At 37.7% G+C, this 25,887-nt stretch overlaps 1 protein-coding gene across 5 annotated transcripts in view; it reads left to right on the plus strand.

The window, feature by feature from the left end:
- The window catches only part of PLS1 (plastin 1), a 166,232-nt gene that overhangs the window by 85,237 nt on the left and 55,108 nt on the right, over window positions 1–25,887 (plus strand). For all 5 annotated transcript variants that reach the window (XM_072618206.1, XM_072618207.1, XM_072618204.1 and 2 more), the window contains exon 2: window positions 20,794–20,902. In XM_072618206.1, the coding sequence (XP_072474307.1) occupies window positions 20,833–20,902 (70 nt within the window). In that variant the 5' untranslated portion in view covers window positions 20,794–20,832. The remainder of the gene's footprint in view (window positions 1–20,793; window positions 20,903–25,887) is intronic.

The following is a 25,887-nucleotide window of genomic DNA, read 5'->3' on the forward strand; positions in this document are numbered from 1 at the left end:
GACCATAAACTTCATCTGGTGCTTGACCATGCCATAGTGTCAAAGTGAATCCAGACAATCCTTTTTTGTTGAGTTAGTCATGAATTTTAAACAAGAGATTTGGTGTTATAGGTAATTCCAGTACTTGGGTAATTCTTTCCTTAACTTCCACTAACTGTACTGAGTCATTAACTCTCCCACCCCATCTGTAATTTTAGTTTATGTCTGAAGGGTGTGAGGCCTAGGACAAATCAAGACTAGAGTCCCATAATCTCAGATTTGCAAGGGATCTCAGTTATCACTGAATCCAACTCATCTCTGGTTGAGAATCTCCTTAAATATACCTGACAAGTGGTTGTCTTCAGCTTGTGGCATTCCTTGAAGGGGGAACCCTCTATTTTCAGAGGCAATCTATTTCACTTAATGGATAGCTTTGATTTTAAGAAGTGTTTCCCTACTTTAATGCTAAAATATTTAAAAAGATGTGTGATTTCCTTGCATCAGGTCTAAATTTGTGTTTTCATCATTTGGCCCCATTCATTTTAGCCCTTTGGGGCCAAGCAGATCAGGTGATAATCCTTTAAATACTTGAAGATATCCATCCCCTCCACCCGACTTCCCTTCTCTAAGCCAAACAGGTGCAGTTCCTTTAATGGATCCTTCTAGGGAAATCTTGAGGTCCTTCATCTGGATGCCCTCCTCTAGACACTCCACAACCTACTGTGAGTCTTCCTAAAATGTGGTCCTGCGGACTGAATTAAATATTTCAGAGGTGGTATGACCAGAACGAAGGGCAGTAGAATTATTACCTTCCTAGTCCTGGACACCATGGTTCTCTTGATACAGCCCAAATTTAGACTGGCTTTCTTGCCTGCCTAGTAATGCTTGTGACTTGTTGAACTTTATAGCTACTAAAAACAACCCTCAAGACCTTTTCTGTCTAATTATGCCTTCACCATCTTGTACTTGTAAAGATACCTATTTGAACTCCATTAAATATCATCTTGTTAGGCTGTTCTAGATACTGACTGCCAACATGTATCCCCACTCTTTTTGCCTCAGTTTCTTCATCTGTAAAATAGGAATAACAACTGCAGCTAACTCACAGGTGAGTAGAGAAAAGCAAGCAGGCTAAATACTTAATCCCTTTCCTCATGTTTGCCCAAAATTTAATAGGCATGCTATCTATGCTTTTATCAAAGTCATTAGTAAAATTGTTAAAGAACACTGGGCCAACATCTTGGGGAGGGAGGGGGAGAAAATTTAAAACTTATGGAATGGATTGTTGAAAATTGAAAACAAATAAATTAATTATACAAAAAAAAAGAATATTGGGCCAAACATAAATCCCTGGGGAACTTTACTGAGATCTTCCCAGTTGATATCAAACCATCAGTGATTGCTCTTTGGGTCTGAATTCACCTGTTTTGTACTGCTGTCTAGTTCAGGGCTTCTTAAACTTTTTCGACTCTCCATACCTTTTTTCCCCAAGAAAATTTTAGACAACCCCAGGTATATAGGTATATAAAATAGGTATACGAATCAAGCATTTACTGATAATAAGTCATAGAGAAATTTATTTTAAAACAATCCTTTGGTATACATAATGTTACCATTTGTTAAAAACAAAAGCAAATCTGCATACTAATGAGATAGATGTACTTCTTTATTTTTACATAAAAAATTAAATCTTGGCTGAATATTTGCTACTTTAGGACATTGAGCATCTTCAGCATTTTTCAGAATTGATTGATATTTTGATTTTATAATCGTCAAATGCTGAAAACTCTGCTTCACATAAATATGTAGTACAAAATGGCAGAAGTATGTTTAAGGCGATTTCAAAAATTGTTGGAAATTCTATCAAGATCCCAAGCCAAAATTCATTTAATAATTTTTTTAGGAAACTCAAGTTTTAAACCTGTGTCGCTTGATAACTTGGCAAATTCTTCTCGAACTTTTAATGGCAGATGACTGACTTTGTATTTCAATTGATTATGATTTATGAACCCAACTTAGTTTTTTAGAATCAAAATTTGAAGGGAAGTATTTCTGAAACTGTGTCTCCAGGCATTTCAGATGATCAATTATAACTCTTAGAATTAAATCTTTGGGAAGGTTACTTTCAATTCTAAAATCATCTGCAGCTATATAAACATTTCTAAAGAACCATTTTCTACTCTCTTCTTCCATATGTTAACTTTTTTCAATTTTATCTTTTAACATGAATGTTACAGTATTTTCCTGGAAGCAACAAGCCTTAAATCATTGAATTTTTCAAAGATATCCAAAAAATAGTCCAGTTTTGAAAGCCACAAGTCATCATGAAAACAATGAGCAAAATTGGATTTCTTCTCAGTCAAAAATATAACAATTTCATCTTTCAGTTTTAATAATCTGTTTAAACATCACCCTCTTGAGAGTCACCTTACCTCTGCATGTAGTAATAAGCTTTTGTAATCAGAGTCCACATCTTTCCAAAGGTTTGAAAACAAATAACTCTGACTTTGTGCGACTTTTAGTGAAGTTAATGATTTTGATAGTATCAAGAAGCACAACGTCTAACATTCTAGAATTTTGCCTAAAATTGAAGTTAGACTTAAGGGTTTGTAGTTTATAGACCTTATTCACTATCATTTTTTGAAAATTAGGACATTTTGCCTTCTCAGCGATGTGATAACGTTCCTATTTTCCTCAGTCTTTCAAAGATCAGCCTCAGTGGCCCAGTACCCACACCTGGCAGTTCTTTTAAACTTTTATTAAGCACTTTGCAGTAGCTGTTCACATGTGAGACTGGCCTGCTTGAATTCTAGGGGGCTGTTAAGTGTTCTCTTACTGTTTTCCTACTTATCCTTGGTATGGATTCCCTCATCGCATTTTTTTTGTTATTGTTGTTTGTCATTGACAGTTGAAAGACCCTTCTTTCTGACAAAGAAAACAGAAGGAATGAAAAATGGAATAGCTCTGAGTTTTCTCTGTCTATACTTATTATTCTCCAATCCACTTTGGGCGCTGATCCTTCTCTTTTGCCCAGCATGGCTATAATCCCTACATTATCCCATTGGTCCCTGGTATTTTCTCCCTGTAGTTTCTTGGATCTTTTAGGTAACAGAAAGATGTCTTCAGGGCTTGTGAAGGGAAAAAAAATTATCTGGGGTCATTCTAATGTCCACCTATGAGAAGAACATTTAAGGAGTCACCATGCTTGACTGAAAGAGATACTAGAGATGCAAGAGGCCAAGGAGAGAAGGTAGAGATGCACTGCTTTCAGAGTGCATTCAGCGGGTAGATGTTCTTTTGGTTTGATAGAACAAAGCCATGGCCTTACTCCTACCTCTCATAGGTATGCCAGATGACAAGATGGCACCTGACCCCATGCTCTCCTACAACCAGCCAAAGAAGGCATTGAGCCATGGGTGTTGCTGGTCAGAGAATGAAAGCCATGAAGCCCCTTTGCTAACAGGGAAGTTGCAATTTAGCAAGTCACTTCCTTCCTTCTTCCTTTGGGATTATAAGATCAAGCAGTGCTTAACAAAAGGCCTTTGGGGTGAGCTTGTCTGAACGCTCACAGTCAGTGAAAGAGCAAAAAGATGAGAAGGGTGGAAATTGGAAAATTCAGATTAAGAAAGATAGCTGTGGTTTACTCAAGCAAGGAAGGGTTTTATCATATTTTTACTTTAATTTTCATTCAGGAAATCAATATGTGAATGAATAATCCTTTTAGGTCACAGGAAACTGGAAGGACATTAAAATCCTTAGGGAATGGAGGCAACTAATTATGAATTATGATGGGATTAAATTTTATACCCTTAGAGAAGAATTAAGTAGAGCTTGGGAGGATTCTCGGACCAGGAAGAGCTTGTTCCTGCATGTAAAGTAACTCAGGACTTGAAGATGCCATGGACTGCTCATACTGCAGTGACTTGAACTGGTAGCTCTGGACTTTGAGGTCCCTCTGGTTGCCAAACCATATTAGCTGAGTAACCCTAACGACTCACTTAGTGCCAATACAAAATAAGTGCTCCTTTGAATGATGTTTCAGTTCTTCTTATATTAAGAAATATATTCTTATAGTAAGATGTATTATAATAAGGGATACCTGAAGTAAATCTCATAAGTATATGGGTTTAGGCAGTAAAAGTTTTAATGCAGATCCTTGTGCAGATTTTTCATATTTTAGAATCATTTTGTGGATGTCCTAGGAGCAAGCAAAGAATTGATTTAATAATTCTCTTTAAATAACTTGATTAAGGAAGCAATAAGCCAGTAATATTTGAGGATTTACTATGTTAAGAACTATTGGGAATGTAGAAGAAGCATTTTTACTTTGTTATAATCCTTACCCTAAAGGTTTTACATCCTAGTTGAGGAAACAAGATTAACATGGGAAAAAAATCGTGCAAGATAATGTATGATTAAGTGCTAAATTGTTTGATCCAGATAGTAGTGTTATGTAATTATTTAGAGAAATGGGAGTTCCATAAGGAGGGTCAAGAAGGACTTCAGAGAGATGAGACATCAGCTGGACCTTGAGGGGAAAGATAAGGGAAAGAGAGAAAAGAAAACTGAATCACAGAACTTGAGAGTTGAAAGATACATTATATAGTTGAACTCATATTATTATAGTCATGTGGTCAAAGATAGAGGAAAGATAAGATAGACAGGGGTGGGGAACCTGCGGCCTCGAGACACATGTGGCCCTCTAGGTCCTCAAGTGCAGCCCTATAACTGAATCCAAACTTTTCTATGAAAAAGTCATAGGGCTGCACTTGAGGACCTAGAGGACACATGTGGCCTCAAGGCCACAGTTTCCCCACCTCTGAGATAGACTTATAGTTACAAAAATGTTTATAGTATCAGTTGTTATTGCAGCAAAATACTGGAAACATAGTGAATGCCCATCAGTTGGGGGACAGCTGAACAAATTGTAGTATGTGAATGTAATGAATGAATGAAAATGTAATGAATGAATGATTAAGTGCTTATGATGAAGAAAATACTTGGATAAATGCTGGGCATATAAATAGAAAAGTGAGACAATTCCTGTTCTCAAGGAATTCACATTCTAGTTGAGAAAATACATATAAAATGGTTCAACAATGAGGCAGATGACAATTCATTGTGGGGAGGGGGCATGTGTTAAGGCCCAGAGGTCTGGATAACAATCCAGTTTGGCCTGAGTGTAGAGAGGAGATAAAGCTGACATATAAGCACCTTCTTTGTTGGTCAATTCGATCAATAAAACCATATCCATTTCCGAGGTCAAGTTGTTTGATGTGTCACGGACCTCAGTGGTGAGAACTTTCTTTTCTGGGTCTTTGGAAACTTCAGCTATAGAAGAGGAAGGGGTTATATAGCACTATGGAATGGTAGTTTCCAGGGCTGTTTCCACTGGGGTTGCTCCCCCCTGACAAATGGTGGGATTAGGCTGGAGGCAGGGCTGCTGTCTTGAGGCATTTTCGAAGATCTTGGGTAGGAGGTCCTGGGCAACCACCCCAATCAAGCTCAGTCAGAGAGGGGAAGGGAATGGTTGTAGTGGTAGTAGTCTCCCCTGCTTTGATTGTAACATATCTTGTCTGTCAGTATTCTTTGATAAAGTATTATTGTATTGCACTGTTTTGTTGGACAAATAGGATAGAGTCAGAGGAACCTAGGAAAAATTTTTTAAAGCGAGCAGATCCAGAACAATTTATACAATGACCACAGTGATGCAAAGCCAAACAGTTTTGAAAGACTTCAGAACTCTGGCCAGTGCAGTCATGACTTCAGAAGCCTGATGAAGCATGCTTCCCACCTGTTGGAAGACAGGGATGGATAAAAGATGCCCAGTAAGACTTACATTTTTAAACATGGTCAATGTGGTGACTTGTTTTCACTAGATTTTACTTACCTGTTACAAGAGAGGGCTTTTTTTTGGGAAGGGGTTTGAGTTGTTGGTAGCAATGGTGATGCACCATTTTTAATAAGATTTAAAATAAGAGAGAACCTAGTGTCAATGAAATGTTAAAAATGTACACTGAAGAAAGCAGAAGAAAAGGAACACAGACAAGCCTGGGTTTTTTGTTACTACTTTGCTAAATTTAACATATACTTAAAAAAACCCCCAAACTATACACAATAAAAGTGCATAGTTTTATATCCAGTCCACCTTTTTTCTTCTTTATTTATTGAAATGTTCGTGTTTGTTAAGTTGCTAACAAAAAAAGAAAATATAGCAAATGAAAGTATCTATAAAGAAGTCCATTAGCTAAATCGACAAATCCAATTAAAGTTGTTGCTGCCTTGGGCCTACTGAAAGAAATGCTGTTTTGGATTGTATGTAGGAAATGAGGAAGAGGCACTAAAAAATGAGCTGTGGGGAAAGATCACATAGATGTAAACTTTCTTCCTCTAGATTTTGTTTAAGTAGAAAAGAACTGAGTATGATTGATTCAAATCCTATGTTAGTTTATGTTATGGTAAACATTTGTATGAAATAATTATAAAGTAGAAGGAGTTAGTTAAAACACACACAAAATCCAACAGCAAATGTTACAAAGATGTTACAAAGAAGTTGGTTCATTTCTAATGCCCTTGGCTTAACTCTTATAGCTAACTCTGTGACCATATCACTTAGCTATTTGATTATCTTTTAAATGTGGTTATGAAAATGGACTGAGAGTTTTGTTTTGTAAGCCTGAAGCACTTCTGACAAATCATTTGTACTTTGTACCCCAGAGTCCTCAAGGTACAGAAAGCCATAGTTTAAATAAATTATAAGTTTAGAATTGAAGGTCATCAAGGACTTAACCTTCATTTTATAGATAAGGAAAATGAGGTCCAGTGAAATGTATTAAGTGACAGAATTAAGATTTGAATCTTCCATTTCTTTTCAGACCAATATAGAGAATATATACTTCTTTTGAAAAAAAGCCAACTCTTGAGTTTTTTTAAAAGTCTGTCCTTCTGTTTTTATACTAAAAATATATATTTTATTGATAGCTTCATTTTTTTAATCATTCATTTCCAGATATGTCACTGCTCGCACTAAATAAGCTCTCCTGTAAAGAAGAAAACAGTTAAGCAAAATGAACCACCATAGGCTTCATCTGACAATGTAAACAGCATTCTTCACCCATGATCTCTCACCCCTCTACTGAGAAGAGAGAGGTGGTCTCTGTGGCCAAAGTTGTTATTTACAAAATTACTCAACATTCAGACCTGATTTTTTTTAACACAAATATTCTTTCAGTGATGCTCTATGATTGAAAACTTTGGAACATCACAATCTCTAACAGAACTTTTCATTGACTTGATGTGTACTGGACAGGTAGGATATTATAAGAAGAAGAAAAATCACTTTAGACATAGAATCAGAAGGCACTCAGTGTTGTGATCCTGGGCAAACTCTCAGTTGGGACCTGGGGAAAGTTTACCTGAGGGAACCCAAGGAATAGGAAGGAAAAGGAAATTACACATTGGTGGTTTTCTGAGTTAGTACAAAGGACTAACATTTATATGGCACCTTAAGGTTTACAAAGCTGGGTGAAGGAAGTGCCCATCAGGTCACACTACAGCACAAGTCAAACAGAGGGGTCTTTTAGTCTACATGGGATAGAGGTTTTCACATCTGGGGGCAAGGGATTCAGGGTGGCCAGGGACAAGTACAGTGTACCACAGACCCAGAGGGTCTGTGGCTGGGGCTGTGAACTCAGAGAAAATACTGAGAAAAACAGAATTACTCCCATCAGACTTAGAAGCCATGCCAACTCAAATTTGCTTTGGGTTAGGAGCTTAAGTATCTTAAGGTCATAAATTCAGAGCAAGAAGGAGTTGCAGAGACCATATAATACATCCTGTGTATTTTGCAGTTGAAGCCCAGAGAAATTTGTTGCAATTTAGTCGTTTTTAGTCATGTCTGACTTCAGGACCCCATTTGGGATTTTCTTGGCAAAGCTACTGCCATTTTGTTTACTATTACCTTCTCCAGCCCATTTTATGGATGAGGAAACTGAGGCAAGGAGGGTTAAGTGACTTGCTCAGGATCATACAGCTAGTGTCTGAGGCTAGATTTGAACTCAAGGAAGAGGAGTCTTCCTGATTCAAAGCCCTGTGCTTTATCCATTTCTCCACTTAGCTGCATCTAGAGGTGTTTATTAGTATGCTAAAACTCACAAGTCAGTCAGGGAATGAACTAGCATATATTAAGTGCCTAATGTGTACTAGGAACTGTGCTAAGTGCTGAGAATACCAAGAAAGACAAAAGACCGTCTTTGCCCTCCAGGAGATCACAATCTAATGGACAGAGTGGTCAAGTAGGAATGGGGGAGATTCAGGGAGACAAGATTTAAATTCACATCCTCTGACTCTAAATTCAATCCTCTTTCTTCTATCTGACTCTTAAGTCTCTGGTTAACATCTACTGCAGTTGTAGCTGAGATTAGATTTTTGTAAAACATGGTTAAATAAACTGTATTTCATAAATTTCACTTTACCCATGTATGTGTTTCTATGCATTATTTTTACGGTTTTGCCTCTGTTTGCATCCCCAGTGCTTAGCACGGTTCTTGGCATACAGTAGGCTCTTAATAAATGCTAGATGACTGACTGACATTTAAAAATCTCTGATTATGTGGGGTTTTTTTGTTATTGCTTTTTCTTAGTTTCCTAATAAAAATTCTTTATGAAAACCTTCAAACTTTTCTTGGTTGAGGGATTTTTTTCTCTCTCATTCTTTAGCTGGCGTAGTTTTGGAGGACCAGTGATACTTAGATAGTAGGTCCAACAATGGTCACATGCCAGACTTGTTCTAGGAAGCTGGTGCTGCTGGATGGAGCACGCTCAATGAACTCTGTAGGAAAAGGACCAAAGACTCTTTGGTTCTTTTCTACCGCTTGTATACATTGTGTATACAGAAGAATTAATATTAACTTCCAACAGCTTGGAAATCAAACATCTAACTAGGACTCAGGAAAACCTTTTTGAAATCCAGGTTTTCCAGACTGTTGAAGTAAATGTATAGCAATGGAGGCTATTACAGATCTTAATAACCATCTGTAAGTTCATTGCCAAATGTATAGATCCAAGAGAAACCACAAATACGAACAGGTAGTAACAGTTTATGGGTAGCATGTGAATTCCAAAGGAGCAGAAGGATCTGAAATGACCTTTCATCTCATGTACTTTACCATCTTCTTGTTATATAGGCTTGTTACCTTTGCCTTATATACAAAAGTATCCGTTTAAAGTGATATGACCACAAAAGAGAACCTGCTATGGTTTTTCAGTCTGTCAATCAACAACCATTTTTTATATGTCATTTTTATTTTTATTTTAATTAACTAATTAATTTTTAGTTTTATAAGATTGTGAGTTCTAAATTTTCCCCTCTCTCCCCTCTCCCTTCCCCAAGATAGCATGCAATCTGATATAGGCTATATATGTACAATCATATTAAACATATTTCCACATAAGCCATGTTGTGAAAGAATAATCAGAACAAAAAGGAAAGTCCATGAGAAAGAAAAAAAAAGCAAAAATAGTATGCTTTGATCTGAATTCAGACTCTAAAGCTCTTTCTCTGGATGTGGATAGCATTTTTCATCATGAATCTTTTGGAGTTGTCTGAGATCATTGCATTCCTGAGAAGAGCTAAGTCTATCAAAATTAGTCATTGCACAATCAACAACTGTTTCTTAAGTGGCTACCATATGCCAAGAATCATGCACTTCACTGGGATGACAAAAGTCAAACAATCCTCAAAATGCTTACAGTCTAAACAAGGGAAGCAACATGTACATATATTATAATATAAACCAGATGTGCTGTGATTTTGGTGGGGAGGCACTAGCAGCTGAGTGGATCACCAAAGGTCTCATGTAGAAGGTAGTGCTCCAGATGAGCCGTGAAGGAAACCAGGTATTCTAACAGATGAAGGTGAGGAGTATGTTCTAGCCTGTGCCAAAGCATGGGTGGAAGATGGAGTGCCGGGTATGAACAACAGTAAGAAGTCCAGATTAACCAAACTACAATGTGTATGAAAGGAAGTAATGAGTAGTAGGGCTAGAAAGGTAGGTTGGGGCCATATTATAAAATGATTTAAATTGTAAAGAAAGGAGTTTATATTTGATCTTGGAGGCAATAGAGAAGGAACCTTTGGAGTTTATTGAATAAGATGGTCAGATCTGTGCTTTAGGAAAATCATTTTGGTGGCTGTGTGGAAGATGGATTGGAGACAGGAGAGATTTGAGGCAGGGAAGCCAAGTAAGAGACTAATGCAAACAGCCCAGGTGAGAGGGGATGAGGTTCTGGACAAGCACTGTTGTTGTGTGAGTAGAGAGAAATGGATATAAAGGAAAGATGTTATGAAGATAGAAATGACTAGATGTGGCAACTGAGTTGAGAATGAGAGGTCAAGGATGACACCAAGGTCACCAAACTGAATAATTAGCAGAATGGTGATGTCATCTACAGAAACAGGAAAGTTCAAAAGACCAATTTGAGTGGAAAGTGAATGAGTTGTTTGAGACATGTTGAGTTTGAAGTATCTATAAGATGCCCAGTTAGAAATGTTCATTAGGTAATGGGAGTGAAAATCAGGATAAAAACTGGTAAAATGTAGAGCTTGAAATCAACAACATAGAGGTGATAAACCCATAGGAGCTGATGAGGTTATTGTGTATGAGAGAGAGAGACAGAAAGAGACAGAGAGAGAGAGAGAGAGACAGAGACGGAGAGAGACAGAGAGTAAAGGGAGAAATAAGAGAGGACCCAGGTCAGGACTTTGAGGGCACGCCCACAGTTAGGGGCCATGTTGTGGGTGATAATCCAGCAAAGGAATCTGATGGTGAACAGTCAGACAAGTAGAAAAGCCAAGACAGAGTAGCATGATAAAAGCCCAGGGAGAAGAAGGTATCTAGTAGAGGTGGTTGACAGTGTTAAATACTATCGAAAGGTCAAGAAGAATGGTGACTGAGAGAAGGCCATTAGATTTGGCGATTAAGAGACCACTGGTGACTTTGGGAAGGTCAGCTTCAGTTGTCTGATAAAGTTTTGTAGTAAAAGCATTAGAAAGGAAAAAACCACAACCACTTGGATAATTTAGGAGGCCCATGTGGTCTAGCCAACAGCATGGGCCCCAGAGTCTGGAAGATCAAGTTCAAGTCCAACGTCTGATATTTATTAGTTTGACCTTGGGGAAGTCACCTACTCTCACCATGCCAAGAAATTCCTCCGAAGGTATGTTAGTAACCCAGGAGTTTCTTCATGGAGAGAATTCTAAGTCAGTCTATCCAAAAAGGGGAGGAGAAAGGGAGAGAAAGGCCCTAATGCTAGAAAGAAACCCCGAACCAGCTAACCTTTTCCTTAGATTATTTATTTATCTACCTAATGGCTTATTTCAAACTGGTCACAGCTTCATTGATCCTTTGTAACTACAACTATCCAACCTCATTCAAACTGAAACATTGGTAGGAACAGTTTTTAAGTGGATGCGCACTGTTGTGTATGAAGAAAATGCTTTGTCTAGAGTGAAGCACTGCTGTAAATGTGTTATTATTACATGGCATTGTGATAGCAAGGGAAAATACTTTCTTTTTTTTTTTTTATTTTGTAATGTTTAACAATCACTGCCATACAATTGTGATTTTATCCCCCCCACCTGCCCCCCACTACCCCCCTCCCTCCCCACGACTGCATACAATTCTGTATAGATTCTACATATACTTTCCTATTGAGTATATTTTCACTATAGTCATGCTATGTAGTCAGACTAAGATAAATGAAAGAAATCGTATAACAAATCAGAACATGATACACAAACACATACACATACACAAACATGATCTGCTACAATATGTGAGTGACTTCCATATTTCTCTCTCTGAGTGTGGCAGGCATTTTGCCTTGAGATCCTCCATTGGGATTTTTTTTTTTTTTTGGTAAGAAGTTCTTGTGTTATTACAAAAATCTAAGTCTACCAGAAAAAACTCTCACACACTATGGTTGTTGCTGTGCATGAAGTTCTCCTGGTTCTGCTCCTTTCACTCAGCATCAGGTCATATAAGTCCTTCCAGGCCTCTCTGAAGTCTTCTTGTTCATCATTTCTTATGGCACAATAGTACTCCATTACATTCATATACCATAATTTATTCAGCCATTCCCCAATTGATGGACATCCCCTTGACTTCCAGTTTTTGGCAACTACATAGAGTTCTGCTATAAATATTTTTGTACATGTGGGACCCTTTCCCATTTTTATGATCTCTTGGGGATATAGTCCTAGTAGCGATATTGCTGGGTCAAAGGGTATGCACATTTTTGTAGCCCTTTGGGCATAGTTCCAAATTGCTCTCCAGAATGGTTGGATGCGCTCGCAGCTCCACCAACAATGAATTAGTGTTCCAACTTTCCCACATCCTCTCCAGCATTTATCATTTTCTTGTTCTGTCATGTTTGCCAGTCTTATAGGTGTGATGTGGTACCTCAGAGTTGTTTTGATTTGCATCTCTCTAACCAATAGTGATTTAGAGCATTTGGAAAATACTTTCTTAACCCTCAGGGAACTCACAATCTCTTTGGGGAAGTGCAACAAACAGCCATGAAATAGCTCGTGAATATTACTATGAAGATATATAATAAGTGAAAAGTGATATACCACAATCTGAATACACAAGTAATAAGAAGCATGAAAAATCAGGTGGAAGCAATCACAAGAGCCTTCCTAGAGGGGATTGAATTTGAGCTAGGGTTGGAAGGAAGGGATTGACTGAGAAGGAACTAGAGAGTGGCATGTACAAAAGCAAAAATATTGGATAAAGGAAGGAAACGTACATATATTAAACACCTACTATGCACCCCTTAGAGGTAGTTGCTACTATTAACTCATTTTACAGTTGAGGAAACTGAGGCAAGCAGAGCTTAAATGACTTGCCCAAGGACACACAGCTAGTGAATGTTGGAGGCCAGATTTCAACTCAAGTTCCTGACTCCAGGCCCTGCACTCTATTCCCAGTACCACCTGATTGCCCAACAAGCTGACTAACTTGGTTGAATTTAAAGGTCCCGTGATGGGAAGTAAGAAAAAAAAAGGCAGAATGTTGTTGTTTAGTCATTTCATTTGTATCTGACTCTTCATGACTTTATTTGGGAGTTTCTCTGCAAAAATATTAGAGCAGTTTGCCATTTCCTTCACCAACTTGTTTTACAGATGAGGAAACTGAAGCAAACAGGGGTAAGTGACTTGCCCAGGGTCACAAAGCTACTAAGTATCTGAGGCTGAATTTGAACTCAACAATTAATAGCTTTGATGCTTAGAGAGTTTCTTTGTTTGGGTCCCTTTTTGTAGGAAGTTATCATAGCCTTCAAAAGATTAGAAATACATTTAGTCAGCTGGGAACCTGTTGTTATTTTCTGTCAGTGGTAATCAGACATTCTCAACCAAACACTTCATATTGATGCCCAAGGTCCTAGACCTGTTTAGGTTAAAAAAGGAACAGAGTTAGAATTTTCCCCCAAATTGTTCCTTTTATTGCTGGAGAATAAATTAACTTTATAATATCTAATTTTAAACAGTGTCAGGCTTAACAACTTCTGTTCACTCAGGCTGTGTACAATCAAAAATGTCCCAAAGAGAAGGAAGCCTACAAAGTCCAAATTGCCTTCTTACCAACTAAATGAAAAAGATGAGATCTTCTATTTCAATTGGAAAAAAAAGCAGAAATCAGAATTGTGGTTAGTAGGGTAGGCAGGCATCTTTCTAAAATCCAGTTCACCCTAGCATGAATTATGAAAGATCTGAGTTTAGCAAAGCAAATAGAGTCAGGGCTTCTCATATCAGAGGGTCTGGAAATGGAAACACAAGTAAAAAGAACTAGCAAAAAAAAGTCCACAAATAGCAGATTTTAGAAAATGAGTGTGTCTTTCAAAATCAACAATACAAGTTGACCAAGATAAATTATTATAGTTATATGTTGCATAAGGAAACCTACAGAAAGCTAGTCCCATTGACCTATAATACTGCAAGTAAAACTAGGTAAATTCAGAAATTTTCAGGTTTATTTTAGGCTTGAAAGACAGTGATGAAGTTATATTTAGGGGTTAGCTATCCTAGTTTCATATAGGAGATTTCTTCCAGTGACTGCAGGGTATCTAAACGTGTATAGTTTCACATGAAATTTGAAATGGGAAGAAAGGAGGGAATGGAGGAAGAGGTTTGGAATAATAACTGACATTAATATAGCACCTGAAAGTTGTCAAAGGACTTTACATATATTACCTCATTTGAGCTTTTGTCATATATACATATGTACATGCATATATGTTATATATATATACATATATAATATATATATATGTTGAGAAAGAGAGAGGGGGGAGGGAGAGAGAGAGAGAGAGAGAGAGAGAGAGAGAGAGAGAGGGAGAGAGAGATACGAATGTTGTCAGAAGTACCTAGGTTCTACAGTGGAGATGGGGCTGAACTTGGAATTGGAATCTTGCCTCCGATACCAGCTGTGTGTCCTTGGGAAAGTCATTTAACCTCTCACCCTCAGTTTCCTCCTCTGTAAAATGACTTACCTTAAACAGCAAAGTGTCTGAATCAGGATTTGAACTCGTCTTCCTGTCTCTAATTCCATGCTCTGTTCACTGTACCACCCAGTTACAGCATAAAAGTCAGCAGGAGAGGGAACATCCCTACCATGTACCATAGTGGGTTCTCCTCAACTCTGTACATTTGAACAATGAACAATAATAGACTTTACAGAAAGGATCAAAGTGAAAGGCAGCCTCTTGACTATTTTGCTAGTACAAAATGTGAAGTGCTTTGAGGGGAAAGAATAACATAAAGATTTTTTTTCAAAGCCCTCAAATTTTATATTCGAAAAGGGAATCCAAACAGTCAGGAAAAATGACTTCTATTAAACATCAGGGAATAATTTTAGGATTATAGAATATTATTTTAGCTAATGGAAATAGCTGATGCTCTTGAATGACCTGCTGAATAAAAGAAACTTGTAAGAAAACCAGGATTTATAAAACAGATAAAGGGGGAGATGATTATTCATTTTACAGAGCTAGTCTTTGCTTACAAAAGGATTTGATGCAGGGTTAATGCATCCCTAATGCATTTTAAATCGTTAAATTTTTAAAATGACACTGACATGCACTTTCAAGACAAATCTCTTTCATAATCTGTTGTATGTGCTTGTGTCAAATTTGAATCAGTGATGTATGCTGAGGGCTTTTTGTTGTAATGGTAGGCATCATTATTAGTCTTTAGCACTGCTGGGCTCAGGGAAGCTTTGGGAAACTCAGTTACAGACAAGTTTATTGTATGTGACTGATATCTGTAGATGTAAAATCATACCTTTGTTGCACATTTTGAGGGGCACCAAGAAGGTCTCTTTACTCAAAAATATAGTTCTCACTGGCTTCTTTGGCTACCTTAATAAAGGAATTTAATTTAGTCTTTGGGTTTCAGTATGTCAGTGTGCACATTTCAGTATGCAAATATTCTTGGGAGGGCAACTTATTAAGGATGATTAGTCATTTATACTTTAGTGCAAATAATTCATGCTTTCCTTGTTAGTTATGGGGCTGTTTCCTTTTTGTCTTTGCATTCCTAGCTTGCAGTAGGCTCTTAATGTTTATCGCTTGCTTGCTTTGTGATTTTGGCAGGAAAGGGTAACTTTGGAGCATGGAGTGCTACAAGGGGAAGATAGACAAATCTTGGAGAGTGCCATTTAGGGGAACTGGGATGCTCATGAGGGCATGAGGATACTGCAAGGGTGGAGAGATGGGTACAGAAAGGGAGAGGTCATCAGGAGATGGGTGACAAAGACAAATTTTGCCTGTTTCTTCATTTTTAGCTTCAGTGAGCCTCTATATATAGACATAATATTTAACATAACATAATATAACATAATATTTAACATTGGCTTTTAGAACTTTCATGTTGGATCAAATGAGATAATATTTGCTCAGGCCTGAAATGTAGTATTTGTTCTAGTTGAGTCTAGTCGAGCCCTATTCTTTGTGACCCTATTTTGGGGTTCACTTGGCAAAGATAATGAAGCAGTTTGCCATTTCCTTCTCTAGCTCATTTTACAGATGAGAAACTGAGGCAAATAGGATTAAATGACTTTCGCAGAGTTACACAGCTAGTAAGTGTCTGAAACCAGATTTGAACTTAGAAAGATGTCTTTTTGGTTTCAAGCCCAGTGCTCCATCCTTTGTGCCACCTAGCTTCCCTGGCACATAGAAGTGTTACTATATAAATGCTTGTTCCTTTCCCTTTTAATGTTAAGGGAAAAGGTTTTGTGACCCCTTCAGTCACATGCCAAATGTAGATTCATGTTCCAGTCACACCTCCCTTTAAAAAAGAATGCTGATTATAGCTTGCCCATCCTGAAACTCTACAATGATGAATTTGGGTAACACATCACAAAATTCAAGGAAGCTAGAAATTTGAGGTATAGACAAAAAGACCAGGTCTTATTTTATCTAGACTGGTAGATTCATTTTTAGCAAGGGCCTGATGAAACCTTTAGATGTGTGTTTTGCTATGTTAGGAGATGTTTTGAGGATCGGAATGATTATTGAGAAAAGAGGAGACTCTTTTATTTGCTAAATTGGCACTCAGTGCTAGAAGGACAAAAATTGAACACCTCGGAAGTTCAAGCGATGTCAATGGATACAGTGAATATTTTTTTAATCCACGAGGCAAAAAAAATAGAGATAGTAAGATAAAAATTTTTGTTTAAAAAAATTATAATAAAGTTTTTGTATGCTTTGTCTTGCTAGTGTTACACAACCAAAATAAAAAAATACTTGCTAAAATGAAATTATTGAGGGCAAATGAACAGGTTGTCAAAGTGAAACAACAGAAATTGGAGGACAAATTAATATGTACAAAAGTGATATCACCTCAGGTAACCAGAATGGTTGAGGAGAGATGAAAAGTCAGCGATCTAACCACTGGACAGCAGACCTTTCTACTTTGTCTCTTCAGGTCTTAGCAATAGGGTGACTTGATGTTCCCCAAGTTTCACTTGATTCATAGGTTCTTCTTTTGGGGTCACAGCTGCTTAGATGCTAGGTGTTTTTATAGTAGCAAACATCCCACCTTCTACAGGAAGCTTTTCCCAATCACCCTTACTTCCAGTATTTTCCTGCTGCTGAATATCTCCAATTTATCCTGTATGTAGCTTGCCTGGATATAGTTGTTTGTCTCCTCCATTAGACTTTTTGCTCTTTGAGAGCCGAGACTGTTTGTTTTTAAGTTTTCTTTGTGTCTCCAGTGCTTAGCAAGCTCTTAATAAATGCTTATTAACTGACTTGACTAATTCTACTACATCCCAAGCTGTCTCAGAACCTAGTCCAGAGCCTTCCACATGGTAGGTGTTCAGTAAATATTTGATTGGTTCCTCTAAAAGGGATTTGTTCTAAAAGTAAGTTAAACAAATTTATTTTTAAGAAACCGGTTTATTTTGGTAAGGCAACTAATTATGCCAGCACTCAAACTGCCTGCTGTACTTTTCTGCAGTTTTCTGTCCAACCCAAGCCTGTCCTGTCTGGATCATCACCACTGCTGGTGGTCTGGGGGGAAATGTCAAATGTCAGCCCAGTCAAATTCAGAGTTCGTAGTTTGCATCTGTTTTGTGGAGCATCCATGGCACTCTGCCTTCCTTCCTGAAACTCAGTGTGCCACTTTTACGTTTATTTTCTCTCCATGAAATTCAAGAAGTTGGTATGAGAATTCTTCAAAAGGAACCTTTTTTTCCCTTTTAAATTCATCTGACAATCAAATCATACTCTATAATACTTTGAGGACAAATTAGGAGAGCAGACATTTTAAATTTAGGGTACATCAAGACACAGCTATAGCTGATCATCCACTTGGCTGTTTTTTCACACAGACATACCTAGCAAAAATTTTAAGGTATGTACTAAGCCCATAGTTATACACCTACTGTTTCAACAGCCCTCATTTTATTGTATCTTATAATAATAAATATACTATATAACATTATATAACATAATTATTAGATATTATTATAATATTGTATTATATAACATACTATTATATATAATTAATAATATAATAAAATATACATTGTGTCTTATAAAAAGTCAGAAGAATGTGGTACTCTCTATAAAGGCATAGTGAGCTATTTAAAAAATTAGCAGTTTATTTGCCAGAATCTATTCTGCAATTCAGCCACAGTGCCAATGAAGAGTACTCCAAATTTTTCAGTGGTTTTCCAGCTATTTTTCTCTGTCATGGTGTTTATAGAGATTTTTATGAAACATTTTTGACATATTAATAATGTTCAATATCTATTATTTTATTTAAATAAAACCTCAATTCAGTTATGAAATATTACTGATATTATGATAAATTACATTCATGGAGTAAAGTGAGATCCATTTACTCCAACTGCCCATTCTATTTACTTCGGTGTTCTAGATAAATTGTGTAGTTATGTTTTAATCTGGGATGCTGTGTACGCAAACTAACCAAAATTAAAGCCATTTTAGAGCATATATAATGACAAGAAGTTTCTTACATAGATGTAGTTGATCAACATGTTTCATAGGATACCCTCTATGAACTCAGAAAGGTTTGAGTATTTTCAAAATCCCTAAATGCATTTTTTTCAAACTTAAGCCATGCTTTCCATATGTTAACTATTCTGAGCATAAAAAAGGGTCTCCCAATGAGAAGCATGGCATTTCCTCTGTGAATCACTTACTTAATCAGCTTGTCTGCTGTTTTTCTAAGATTATGGGCAAACTAAAGCTATTTTAGGCAATAACAAATGGCATCCATTTAAATATGGCATACAGCGTGAAGAGCAAAGAATAAAGGGCCCAAGTTGCTTTAAAATGCAAGGACGAGAGAAGGGCAGTTCATTTATAGCCCTTCTGTGGTGTGCACACGCTAAAGTTGAACAGCTATTTTTAAAACTTGTGAAGAAATTCCGAGCAATCCAAACTATTTTGAAGGTAGTCAAGTATATTCAGGAAGGCCAAAACCACAAAGATTCACAGCCAACAGGAACAGAACGAGCTTTTTCAAGACCCAGGGAAAGTACGAGAGGTTGGCACTAACTGTTTACATCAGTACACTAGTTTCAAATATGGAAAAGCCCACCAAATGTGATGATACAAAGAAGAGGCATTTTTTTTTGCCCTAAAACAGAAATGATTTATATCTTTGGAATAAGGAAAGCTCCACTTACCTCCCCACTCCTTAGTTCCTTCCCACCTCCCTTCCCATTCTGTTGACCTGAAACACTTGGGATGATTTCTGAGGTTATATTGGAATGAGGGTGTTATTTAAGCAAACAAGAGGAACAACCAGTGGGCTCCGTACAGTATTTCAGAACTGAGAGACATTAATGCGCAGTTACTTAGAAGCATGCACTAGGATGTATTTGAGAGGAAAAACAATGACATTAAGTTTTACGAGATGTTCCTTTCTAAATTTCATTGAATAATAAAATGGAACTGTAATATGTTTCACTGAAGAATTTTAAATACTTAGGGGGGGAAGAGTTGGATTCCTGTGAAGAAGCCTTTTCACCTAATTTCAGTTTTTCTCTTTTTCCTGAGATGTATAAGAGGAGAAATCCACCAGTAAACATTTACTAAGCACTTACTATGTGTGTGCCAGGCACTGTGTTAAGTGCTGGGAAAGGCCATGTAAACAATTGTGTCTGATTTATTTGCAAATTAGCCAACAAGCATTATTAAGCATCTAGGATGTGTCACTGAGGTTAGAAAGGAAGTCTATAACAGCCCTTATTCTCAAAGGCCTCACAGTCTAGTGGGGGAGACAACAGACAAGTATCTATGGACTTAAAAGAGACAAACACAGTTAATGGTAGGTCCTTGTAATGACTGGGTAGTTTATTTTTCCTGTATAATTTTAAAACTACTTTGGCGTTGCTTCTACCTGCTCACACGTCTTGTTTGTTACCATTCTGCTTGCTGTCATGGAATCAGATAGCTTATACTAGAAAATTATGACAAAGATAGGGGAAATACAGAGCCAAAGACGATTGAGGGGAAAAGATGGAGACCATCAATGAACGAAAAACTACTGAAGATCATTGGAATGTGGCAATATTTTGAAAATGTGAAAATTAAAACAATATAGAATCCAGTGTGCTATAAAGTGATGTAAAACTAACATTTCTTTTAACTTGCTAATGTTTAGAAATTCTTATTTTAAATTTAAATTTCAGAATATTTTAAATTTAGTTTCTGACCTTGTTGTCTGTTACATCTATAAAGGCTACACTTTAGTTTGCTGAAACTTAAAAATGCATGTTCTTATACCAAGGTAAGGTCACATGATTTAGATTTAAAGGGTGATCCCATAAGCAGATTAGGGGAGTATGGAATAGTTTGTCTGTCAGATCTATGGTTAAGGGGAGAATTTATGATCAAACAAATGATAGAGAACATTACAGAATATAAAATGGATAATTCTGATTATATTAAATTAAAAAGCTTTTGCACAAATAAAACCAATGCAGCCAAGATTAAAAAGAAAGCAGAAAATTTGGGGGGAAATGTTTATGGCAAGTTTCTCTGCTAAAGGCCTGATTTCTCAAATTTATAGAAAACTCAATCAAATTCATAAGACTATAAGTCATTCTTTAGTTGATAAAGGGTCAGAGAATATGAACAGGCAGTTTTCAGATGAAGTCTGGGACAGTGTAATGCACTGAAGGAGTTATTTATATGTATTGCTTATTAGGACAATCCTGTGCCTTAAAAATATTCCAAAGGACCTGATTTTCTTTTTAACAACTTTGCTTATTCTAGATCTAAAGCATAGAAAGCAACAACATCTGTTATTCAAAGATGGAAAATAATACAACTACCATTTCTCGTGAAGAATTGGAAGAACTTCAAGAAGCATTCAATAAAATAGGTATGTTTTGGGGGAAATAAAATTTTTTAAAATACCTTATTAAACATTAAAATATCTAAAAAGGGTAGCATTTTTTTCCTTTGTTGTCTCCCTGTCAGTCCCCATATCTGCCCTTCCCCCACTCCCCCCAGCCTTTTTGGGAAAATATTACTCCTTTTATTCTCCTAGTAGCATTTACTGAATTCTTTCTTTTCTCTTAGAGATAAGTTAAGACTGCCTTGAACTTCTCAGTGAACTGAACTTTGCAATCTTTGATCGTTTCTTTGTAGAGAATAATCCAGGTTAATGAGTGACAATGTAACTGAATACATCTAATAGGGTGTCCTCACCTGCAGAGTGATATAGAACCACTTCCTTGTGCATAAACTGAACTCTGATCTCTGAATCACTGTCCGTGGCACCACCATTCATTGGCTCCACAAGGTGTTATTTTTCAAGATTATTATCTATATTCTTCTCTATATTCATGCAAGCAGGCAAGGTTTTTGTTTCATCACATCTTTATCTGGATAGCTTGTTAAAAGCTTTTTTATGATTCATTTTTTCTTGAAAATTTGCAGCTTGCTCACAAAGCATCTGTGGAGTGGTAGACAAAGCAAATGTGTGTGTCTCCCTGTGCTTATACTGGAAATGTAGGAAAGTAAAGGCTAAGCTTTGAGATGACATGTTCATGTACAGGGACTCCACACATAAATTCTTCCCCCAAACCATCCTCAAAAGTTAATTTCCAACTACAGTGAAAACTAGAACTATAAAAGTAACAAAGGCAGATGATGGAAATGAGAAGATATAAAATTATAGTTTAGGTGGGATCCTGGAATTCTCATAAATTCAATAAAATGTCCTAAACTAATTTAGATGCAATATAAAATGTTATCTGAAGTCAATACTGAGATTGCAAATATATTTCTGTTTAGCAAATATTTATTGAGTTCCTCCAACAGACAAGGGACTGGGTTGGGCAACTGCATTATATCATATATCTATATCTACATGCACATGCACATATACATACATATACACACATATACACATATGTATATACCAATGAATTAAGACATAGTCCATTACTGAAAGGAACTTACATTTTGTTAAATAAGAAACAAGATGTATAAACAAATAATTCTTGCTGTAGGGTAAAATATAATTAGCATCATAAAATGGAGAATTTTAGAGTTAGAAGGGGTTTCACTGGGCATAATAAAAATTATAGCTAACATTGCTACAGTGTTTTAAGGTTTGCAGCGTCCTTACAAATGTTAGCTCACTTGATCTTTACAAGATATATAGGTGCTGTTATTATTCCCATTTTACGTATGAGGAAACTGAGGCTTTAGAGATGTTAAGTGACTTGCCCAGGACCATACAGCTAGTGTTTGAGATAAGATTTTAACTCAGATCTTCCTTACTCTACATCTGTATTCTACTGGGCCACTTAGTTGCCTTTACTTATTGGGTCCATGTCTATATGAAAAGGGGTATATGTGGTGTTCAGGGAGAACCAGCCCTTGGCATGAGGGTTTGCTGAGCCCTTTTCAGGGCTGCTTTGGTATCCACCTGTCACCCAACTCTCACCTATTGCTCTAAGAAACTGTAGCATGTATAGTGACCACATCCCAGTAAAACCATTTCAGCTGTTGGGCTAATCCAGGCTGAGGGTAACTGAAGGCATCAAACCCTTCAGTGAGTTACAGGGTTATCTACCTAAGCATGTGAAGACCTCCCCTGGTGGAATGCACTGATGAGAACAATTTGTTGCAGAGGCCAGGAAAGCAGCTGAAGTAGGTGCTGTGGAATGCTTAGAGCTTGGTCAGATGCCAAGACCATCCACTGCATCCTGGGCCATCATCAGTCTTGACTTTTGGCTGGCTGCTGGACTTCTATGACTGAGGACTTCGTGCAACTTTGCCTCATGTCAATCTAGTTCTTAGGGGAAAGAAATCACCATAGTGATGTCATCGGTCTTCTTTGGAAGTGAAGGATGAACAGGAATCCTCACTGCAATGGACAGTACCAGACAAAGAATTATTTAGCATCAGACTGAAGCCTTACAGTGAAGGGGATCCTCCTGCCTCCTTTTGGAGCTCATTGTATTCTTGGACAGACATCCTGACATCCAGCCTATTATCACCTCTTTGCATCATGTAACCCACTGCTCCTGGTTTTGCTCACTGGAAGGAAAATAAGTCTAATTTGTCTCCCATGTGACACCCGCTGCCCCAGGCCTAAAATAGTCATCATATCGCCCCTGAGTTGTCACTTTTCCAGGCTAATCATCCCTAGTTAGTTTTCATGTGACATGGACTCGAGGCGCTTTGCCTTTCCTTGTTACCTTTCTCTGGACCCTTTCTAGCTTATTAAAATCCTACTTAAACTGTAGCACCCAGAAACGAACTGACAGCTGAGTACAGTGGGAGCATCCCCTTGTTCCTGGAAGCTATGCTTCTTTTAATATAATCCAAAATCATATATAATTTTTTTTTGCTGTCCTGTCACAGTGTTGACTTATGTGCAAGTGGTAAGTCACTAAAATTTTCTCCTTCTTCTGTGACAAACTGCTGTGTAAGTATCCTGCCTCATTCGCTATAAGACTTTATCTATTTCTTAGTACTTGTCAGAGAGAGAGAGAGAAAGAGAAAGAGAGAGAGAGAGAGAGAGAGAGAGAGAGAGAGAGAGAGAGAGAGAGAGAGAGAGAGAGAGAGAGAGCGAGAGCACTCCAGTAGATGTCTGGATAACTCAAGTCTCCGTGATTATTTGATCATGAGGAAAGTATATCTGAGTGCTCTTCAGTGGAGATCCATAATAGGAAGCTACAACTGAATTTGGTGAAGGAGGGTCAGACTAAGGAGCACAGGCTCTCAGAGGTGGAGGCATCACTGAGGTCATCTCCCTTGTGGTTAGTTGTTCATCCTTTGTTTTAGAAGAGGACCCATGAAGGTGACACCTTAATTTGCATGTGAATTCGATTTAAGGGAGGCAGAGCTTCTTCAAGTCATCAGCCTTTCTCTCTCCTCCAGAGTCATCGGAGTCAAGTGGCAAGATGAAAGCCAAGATGACTGGCATTGACTCACTTAGACAAGGATCCACTGTACAACATATATAATAAGTAATTATACAAAATTTGCAAAAGAGAATCTCAGAGATAACTCATTTTTCCTTAGATTGTTGGGTAGCATTTCTGGCTTTCCCTTTGGTGTCCATCCAAATAGGTTTAATCGCTCTTCCGAGTGACAGCTCTGCAAAATTCTTAAAGACAATCGTGTCTCCCCCCTTGTCCCCCTACTCCACCCATTTACCCATTTACCAAATGTTCTCTTTTCTAGGCTAAATGTCCCCACTTTATTCAGTCAGTCTGCATTTAGCATGATGTTGAGACCCTTTATCATGGACCATTTGTCCTTTCCTAGACCCTCTCCAGTTTATCAATATCTTTCATAAACTGGCACTGAGATTAATAACAAAAATAATAACTAGCATTTACATAGTATCTTAAAGTTTGCAATGCACTTAATGTATATCATCACATATGATCTACACAACAACCCGGTGAGAGGGGTGTTGTTATTTCTATATTCCCATTTTACAAGTGTGGAAACTGAGGCTGTGACAGATTAAATGACTTGCTTCAGAATGGCTCAGTGAATACAGTGCTGGATTTTCAATCAGGAAGACTCCTCTTCTGAGCTCAAATACAGCCTCAGATACTTACTAAATTTGTGACGTTGGGGCAAGTCATTTAACCCTATGTGCCTCAGTTTTCCCACCTGTCAAGTGAGGAGGAGAAGGAAACGGCAAACCACTCCAGTATCTTTGTCTAGAAAACCCCAAAAGTGGGCTCAAAGAGTCAGACATGACTGAAAAATGACTCTACAACAGGAGGCAGTCTCTATAGCCAATAAACCAGCTCCATCCCTGGACTTCTCACCCACTGAAAATACCTTCTGTCCCTGCAGCCTTTCCCTCAGATCTGCTGGTTCCACCTACATTTTAAGGTGGAGCCTCAATCCAGCTTTATCTTGATACTGGTTCAGAGTTCCCTCTCCCCACTCTCCCAGGTGTTTCTCTGTAGTGTTCCTCCTCCCCTCCCCTCTTACGTACCTTCCACTTTCTCACCCTTTCAGCTCCCATTAGAATAGAAGTTCTTAGACGATAGGTGCTATCTTTATTTTTGCTCATATCTATATTTTGAGGACTTGTCACAGTGCCTGGCACATAGTAAATTTTGGATGCCCTGCCCTGCCCCGCCCTGCCTCAGAGCTGAACACAATTGTGATCAGGATCACAATTGTGATTTGGATCAGGGCAGAGGGTAGTGCCACCTCCCAGGGATATGGGCAGGGCTAGACACTATTTCTCTCTTGATGCAGTCTAAGACTGCTTTGACATTTTTTTTTAATTTTTTTAAAATTGAAACCAGTGTCTTCCCTCCCCCTCTTATTAGTAAGTTTGATCTTTTGAATGCACATGTAAGAATTTGCCTTTACCCCTGTCAAATTTCATCATAACCTGGTGTTCTAGCTTGTCCGGATTTTTTTTTTTTGAATCCTGATTCCATAATCAAATGTGTTAACTATCCTTTCCAACTTTGGATCACCTGCAAATTCGATGTCTAGAAAGGCTACATCAATATCCTCTGGGGGCAGGGGGTGGAGTACGTAATGTGCCCGGTAGCAGGCAGACATCAAGGGACCTGTATTGGGATTTTGAGCATTCTGCTTTTCTGATACAGGGTTGCATGGTCTTGGACCATCTAGATGTAGTGAGCTAGGTGAGTTTTTACTCACTTGTCAGGATAGTTCAAAGCCAGACCGTAGTGCTAAAACTGAGTGGATTACTTCTCCACCCCCTCAGGGGGATGAGACTTGGTCTCTATAGGTTCAGAGTAGAAAGTCTTTAGGGGCAACTAGGTTGATAGACAGTGTATAGACAGGATAGAGAACTGGGCCTAGAGTTGAGAAGACTCATCTTTCTAGGTTCAAATCTGA

This window comes from Notamacropus eugenii, chromosome 6 (genome assembly GCF_028372415.1).
Source record: "Notamacropus eugenii isolate mMacEug1 chromosome 6, mMacEug1.pri_v2, whole genome shotgun sequence".
NCBI classification, from domain to species: domain Eukaryota; kingdom Metazoa; phylum Chordata; class Mammalia; order Diprotodontia; family Macropodidae; genus Notamacropus; species Notamacropus eugenii.